This window comes from Oncorhynchus masou, chromosome 29 (assembly GCF_036934945.1).
Source record: "Oncorhynchus masou masou isolate Uvic2021 chromosome 29, UVic_Omas_1.1, whole genome shotgun sequence".
Classification (NCBI taxonomy): domain Eukaryota; kingdom Metazoa; phylum Chordata; class Actinopteri; order Salmoniformes; family Salmonidae; genus Oncorhynchus; species Oncorhynchus masou.
Genome location: NC_088240.1, coordinates 100,127,537 through 100,134,991, shown reverse-complemented (window position 1 = coordinate 100,134,991; position 7,455 = coordinate 100,127,537). Strand labels below are relative to the sequence as shown.

The 7,455-nt window shown below is 44.3% G+C and overlaps 1 protein-coding gene across 1 annotated transcript; it reads left to right on the top strand.

Moving 5' to 3' along the window:
• On the top strand, positions 1-5,927 carry LOC135519878 (uncharacterized). The gene is made up of 2 exons (XM_064945079.1): positions 1-2,158; positions 2,431-5,927. The coding sequence occupies exons 1-2, from the start codon at positions 1-3 to the stop codon at positions 2,481-2,483; spliced, it is 2,211 nt and encodes a 736-aa protein (XP_064801151.1). The 3' UTR covers positions 2,484-5,927.
• The last annotated feature ends 1,528 nt before the right edge of the window (positions 5,928-7,455 follow it).

Sequence of the window (7,455 nt, the reverse complement as noted above, 5' to 3'; positions counted from 1 at the left end):
ATGTTGTGCTGTTCAACCACAACACAACCCCCTGTTATATTCAACCACAACACAACCCTGTTATATTCAACCACAACACAACCCTGTTATATTCAACCACAACACAACCCTGTTATATTCAACCACAACACAACCCTGTTATATTCAACCACAACACAACCCCCTGTTATATTCAACCACAACACAACCCTGTTATATTCAACCACAACACAACCCTGTTATATTCAACCACAACACAACCCTGTTATATTCAACCACAACACAACCCTGTTATATTCAACCACAACCCTGTTATATTCAACCACAACACAACCCTGTTATATTCAACCACAACACAACGCCCTGTTATATTCAACCACAACACAACCCTGTTATATTCAACCACAACACAACCCTGTTATATTCATCCACAACACAACCCTGTTATATTCAACCACAACACAACCCCCTGTTATATTCAACCACAACACAACCCTGTTATATTCAACCACAACACAACCCTGTTATATTCAACCACAACACAACCCTGTTATATTCATCCACAACACAACCCTGTTATATTCAACCACAACACAACCCTGTTATATTCAACCACAACACAACCCTGTTATATTCAACCACAACACAACCCTGTTATATTCAACCACAACACAACCCTGTTATATTCAACCACAACACAACCCTGTTATATTCAACCACAACACAACCCTGTTATATTCATCCACAACACAACCCTGTTATATTCAACCACAACACAACCCTGTTATATTCAACCACAACCCTGTTATATTCAACCACAACCCAACCCTGTTATATTCAACCACAACCCTGTTATATTCAACCACAACCCAACCCTGTTATATTCAACCACAACACAACCCTGTTATATTCAACCACAACACAACCCTGTTATATTCAACCACAACACAACCCTGTTATATTCAACCACAACCCAACCCTGTTATATTCAACCACAACCCAACCCTGTTATATTCATCCACAACACAACCCTGTTATATTCAACCACAACCCAACCCTGTTATATTCAACCACAACACAACCCTGTTATATTCAACCACAACACAACCCTGTTATATTCAACCACAACCCAACCCTGTTATATTCAACCACAACACAACCCTGTTATATTCAACCACAACCCAACCCTGTTATATTCAACCACAACACAACCCTGTTATATTCAACCACAACACAACCCTGTTATATTCAACCACAACACAACCCTGTTATATTCAACCACAACCCAACCCTGTTATATTCATCCACAACACAACCCTGTTATATTCAACCACAACCCAACCCTGTTATATTCAACCACAACACAACCCTGTTATATTCAACCACAACACAACCCTGTTATATTCAACCACAACACAACCCTGTTATATTCATCCACAACCCTGTTATATTCAACCACAACCCTGTTATATTCAACCACAACACAACCCTGTTATATTCAACCACAACACAACCCTGTTATATTCAACCACAACACAACCCTGTTATATTCAACCACAACACAACCCCCTGTTATATTCAACCACAACACAACCCTGTTATATTCATCCACAACACAACCCTGTTATATTCATCCTCAACACAACCCTGTTATATTCAACCACAACCCAACCCTGTTATATTCAACCACAACACAACCCTGTTATATTCAACCACAACACAACCCTGTTATATTCAACCACAACCCTGTTATATTCAACCACAACACAACCCTGTTATATTCAACCACAACACAACCCTGTTATATTCAACCACAACACAACCCTGTTATATTCAACCACAACACAACCCTGTTATATTCAACCACAACACAACCCTGTTATATTCAACCACAACACAACCCCCTGTTATATTCATCCACAACACAACCCTGTTATATTCAACCACAACACAACCCTGTTATATTCAACCACAACACAACCCTGTTATATTCAACCACAACACAACCCTGTTATATTCAACCACAACCCTGTTATATTCAACCACAACCCTGTTATATTCAACCACAACCCAACCCTGTTATATTCAACCACAACACAACCCTGTTATATTCAACCACAACACAACCCTGTTATATTCATCCACAACACAACCCTGTTATATTCAACCACAACACAACCCTGTTATATTCAACCACAACACAACCCTGTTATATTCAACCACAACACAACCCTGTTATATTCAACCACAACACAACCAACCCCATTACAAGGATCTGAGCCATGAATCTGGCCCTGAGACAAATATACAATGTATTCACACACACACACACACACACACAATACTCCATAGCGACAGCGCAACCCCATAGCGACAGGGCAACCCCATAGCGACAGGGCAACCCCATAGCGACAGGGCAACCCCATAGGGACAGGGCAACCCCATAGGGACAGGGCAACCCCATAGCGACAGGGCAACCCCATAGCGACAGGGCAACCCCATAGCGACAGGGCAACCCCATAGCGACAGGGCAACCCCATAGCGACAGGGCAACCCCATAGCGACAGGGCAACCCCATAGCGACAGGGCAACCCCATTGCGACAGGGCAACCCCATTGCGACAAAGCAAAAACAGGTTTTTATACATTTTTTAAAACTGTATTCAGACCCTTTACTCAGTACTTTGTTGAAGCACCTTTGTCAGCGATTACAGCCTTGAGTCTTCTTGGGTATGACGCTACAAGCTTGGCACACCTGTATTTGGAGAGTTTCTCCCATTCTTCTCTGCAGATCCTCTCAAGCTCTGTCAGGTTGGATGGGGAGCGTCGCTGCACAGATATTTTCAGGTCTCTCCAGAGATGTTCGATCGGGTTCAAGTCCAGGCTCTCGCTGAGCTCGTCAAGGACAGTCAGAGACTTGTCCCGAAGACCCTACTACGCTGTCTTGTCTGTGTGCTTAGGGTCGTTGTCCTGAATCCACTCCTGTGTTGCCATGGCTGTGTGCTTAGGGTCGTTGTCCTGAATCCACTCCTGTGTTGCCGTGGCTGTGTGCTTAGGGTCGTTGTCCTGTTGGAAGGTGAACCTTCGTCCCAGTCCTGAGCGCTGTGGAGCAGGTTTTCATCAAGTATCTCTCTGTACTTTGCTCTGTTCATCTTTCCCTCGATCCTGACTAGTCTCCCAGTCCCTGCCACTGAAAAACATCCCCACAGTATGATGCTGCCACCGCCATGCTTCACTGTAAGGATGGTGCCAGGTTTACTCCAGACATGACGCAAGGCATTCAGGCCAAAGAGTTCAATCTTGGTTTCGTCAGACCAGAGAATCTTGTTTCTCATTTTCTCAGAGTCCTTCTGGCAAACTCAAAGTGGGCTTTCGTGTGCCTTTTACTGAAAAGTGGCTTCCGTCTGGCCTCTCTACCATAAAGGCCTCATTGGTGGAGTGCTGCAGAGATGGGAGAACCTTCCAGAAGGACAAACTATAGTTTGTTAACAGGACATTTGTGGATTGGTTGAAAAATGAGTTTTAATGACTCCAACTGTGTGTGTGTGTGTGTCTATATATTACAAAAGTATGTGGACACCCCTTAAAATTAGTGGATTTGTCTATTTCAGCAACACTGTTGCTGACAGGTGTATAAAATCGAGCACACAGCCATGCAATCTCCATAGACAAACATTGACAGTAGAATGACCTTCCTGAAGAGCTTTCAATGTGGCACCTTCACAGGATGCCACCTTTCCAACATGTCAGTTCGTCAAATTTCTGCCCTGCTAGAGCTGCCCTGGTCAACTGTAAGTGCTGTTATTGTGAGGTGGAAACGAGCAACAACGGCTCAGGTGTGAAGTGGTAGACCACACAAGCTCACAGAACGGGAAATAATCGGTTGCAACCCTCCACTACCGAGTTCCAAACTGCCTCTGGAAGCAACATCAGCACAATAACTGTTCGCCGGGAGCTTCATGAAATGGGTTTCCGTGGCCGAGCAGCCGCACACAAGCCTCATCACCATGTGCAATGCCAAGCATCAGCTGGTATAAAGCTCACCTCTTCTGGACTCTGGATCAGTGGAAATGCGTTTTCTGGGGTGATGAATCACGCTTCACCATCTGGCAGTGCAACGGATGAATCTGGGTTTGGCGGATGCCAGGGCAACGCTACCTGCCCCAATGTATAGTGTCAACTGTAAAGTTTGGTGGAGGAGGAATAATGGTCTGGGGCTGTTTTTCATGGTTCAGGCCCCTTAGTTCCACTGAAGGGAAATCTTAACACTACAGCAAACAATGACATTCTAGATGATTCTGTGCTTCCAACTTAATGGCAACAGTTTGAGGAAGGCCCTTTCCGGTTTCAGCATGACAATGCCCCCATGAACAAAGCGAGGTCCATACAGAAATGGTTTGTCGAGATCGGTGTGGAAGAACTTGACTGGCCTGCACAGAACCCTGACCTCAATGTGGAGGCTGTTATAGCAGCAATGTTCCAACATCTAGTGGAAAGCCTTCCCTGAAGAGTGGAGGCTGTTATAGCAGCAATGTTCCTACATCTAGTGGAAAGCCTTCCCAGTAGAGTGGAGGCTGTTATAGCAGCAATGTTCCAACATCTAGTGGAAAGCCTTCCCAGAAGAGTGGAGGCTGTTATAGCAGCAATGTTCCAACATCTAGTGGAAAGCCTTCCCAGAAGAGTGGAGGCTGTTATAGCAGCAATGTTCCAACATCTAGTGGAAAGCCTTCCCAGAAGAGTGGAGGCTGTTATAGCAGCAATGTTCCAACATCTAGTGGAAAGCCTTCCCAGAAGAGTGGAGGCTGTTATAGCAGCAATGTTCCAACATCTAGTGGAAAGCCTTCCCAGAAGAGTGGAGGCTGTTATAGCAGCAATGTTCCAACATCTAGTGGAAAGCCTTCCCAGAAGAGTGGAGGCTGTTATAGCAGCAATGTTCCAACATCTAGTGGAAAGCCTTCCCAGAAGAGTGGAGGCTGTTATAGCAGCAATGTTCCAACATCTAGTGGAAAGCCTTCCCAGAAGAGTGGAGGCTGGTATAGCAGCAATGTTCCAACATCTAGTGGAAAGCCTTCCCAGAAGAGTGGAGGCTGGTATAGCAGCAATGTTCCAGCATCTAGTGGAAAGCCTTCCCAGAAGAGTGGAGGGTGGTATAGCAGCCAAGGGGGCAACCAACTCCATATTAATGCCAATGATTTTTGGAATGAGACGTTTGACTAGCAGGTGTCCACTTGTTTTGTGTATACACACACACACACACACACACACACACACACACACACACAGAGTATGTAATGTATAGTGTATATGTCATCTCCATATACAGTACATACAATATTGGACATCCTCTCAGAGCTCACAGGCGTCCCCCCCCCCCCAGCGCCCAGTCCTGCACCAGTTCCTGGATCAGTTACGCCGCACCAGTTGCTCAGTCAGGCGCCCCATTAGACCAACCCTTCCATCTCCTGTTAATTGAATGTAACAGGCCCCAGATCAGGGCCTAGAACCAGTGGTGTCAGTTGGCTTCGTGTTCATTGGACAAATCTTGGAATGTTTTTTTTTTTTTTTTTTAAATAACTGCTGTTTTTTGTAAAAGAAAGTACATTTTTTAAAAAATAACTGAGGATCACAACTACTGCAAATGATTTACACAATGGAATTGCTTTTTAATGTATTTCTATATTGTTTTTAGTTGTCAGATGTTTCTGTCAGAAATGAATAAAGCATGGTGTCAGGTGCCAAATAAACAGACAGTATTGGATACATTTATACTGTCAAATGATCTGTCGAACAAAATGTTTGTACTCCTTTGGATTTTGTAGATTTTGTATTGGTGTCCTGTATTTTAGTGAACTTGTAGTTGTTTTTTGTTAACACAAAATTATTATTTTTTTGTTGGGGGGGGTCAACTTTAAAAAGCAAGAATTAAAGCTGCAAGTTTTCTTTTGTGAATTTTCGGATATCGTGTCTTCTTTTTCCAAGTCTCATGTTTGTTGGTTCCAACTACTCACTGATAACAGATAGGCCAGAGCCAAAAATTTAGTTGTGCCATTGAGGTTCCTGCGTTATGATGCACACACACTAGAACATTCTACGGCGGCCATATTGTATCCCCGTTAACATGACATGGAGAATATTTAAACAATGATACGGAACTTAAGGTCTAGAATTACAACAATATAAAACAACATTATAAAAGTTGGAATCTCGGGGACTCTAAATATATAGCTATATTCTATAGCTAGAATTTCATACAACACAGGAAGTCCTAGGATCTGTCTAAATGTGACTGACAGGAGGTCCTCTGTATTGAGAGGTCCTAGGATCTGTCTAACTGACTGACAGGAGGTCCTCTGTATTGAGAGGTCCTAGGATCTGTCTAACTGACTGACAGGAGGTCCTCTGTATTGAGGTCCTAGGATCTGTCTAAATGTGACTGACAGGAGGTCCTCTGTATTGAGAGGTCCTAGGATCTGTCTAACTGACTGACAGGAGGTCCTCTGTATTGAGAGGTCCTAGGATCTGTCTAAATGACTGACAGGAGGTCCTCTGTATTGAGAGGTCCTAGGATCTGTCTAACTGACTGACAGGAGGTCCTCTGTATTGAGAGGTCCTAGGATCTGTCTAAATGTGACTGACAGGAGGTCCTCTGTATTGAGAGGTCCTAGGATCTGTCTAAATGACTGACAGGGAGGTCCTCTGTATTGAGAGGTCCTAGGATCTGTCTAAATGACTGACAGGAGGTCCTCTGTATTGAGGTCCTAGGATCTGTCTAAATGTGACTGACAGGAGGTCCTCTGTATTGAGAGGTCCTAGGATCTGTCTAAATGACTGACAGGAGGTCCTCTGTATTGAGAGGTCCTAGGATCTGTCTAACTGACTGACAGGAGGTCCTCTGTATTGAGAGGTCCTAGGATCTGTCTAAATGTGACTGACAGGAGGTCCTCTGTATTGAGAGGTCCTAGGATCTGTCTAAATGTGACTGACAGGAGGTCCTCTGTATTGAGAGGTCCTAGGATCTGTCTAAATGTGACTGACAGGAGGTCCTCTGTATTGAGAGGTCCTAGGATCTGTCTAAATGTGACTGACAGGAGGTCCTCTCTATTGAGGTCCTAGGATCTGTCTAACTGACTGACAGGAGGTCCTCTGTATTGAGAGGTCCTAGGATCTGTCTAACTGACTGACAGGAGGTCCTCGGTATTGAGAGGTCCTAGGATCTGTCTAAATGACTGACAGGAGGTCCTCTGTATTGAGAGGTCCTAGGATCTGTCTAACTGACTGACAGGAGGTCCTCTGTATTGAGAGGTCCTAGGATCTGTCTAACTGACTGACAGGAGGTCCTCTGTATTGAGGTCCTAGGATCTGTCTAAATGTGACTGACAGGAGGTCCTCTGTATTGAGAGGTCCCAGGATCTGTCTAACTGACTGACAGGAGGTCCTATATAGTGCACTACTTTAGACCAGGGCCCTATTCCCTATA

Bases quoted from the DNA above. Each gene is read 5' to 3' on its own strand.
- LOC135519878 (XM_064945079.1), top strand. From the start codon at position 1: ATGTTGTGCTGTTCAACCACAACACAACCCCCTGTTATATTCAACCAC. The intron at 2,159-2,430 runs CCTGTTATATTC...CCCCATAGGGAC, and splicing joins ATATTCAACCACAACACAAC to AGGGCAACCCCATAGCGACA.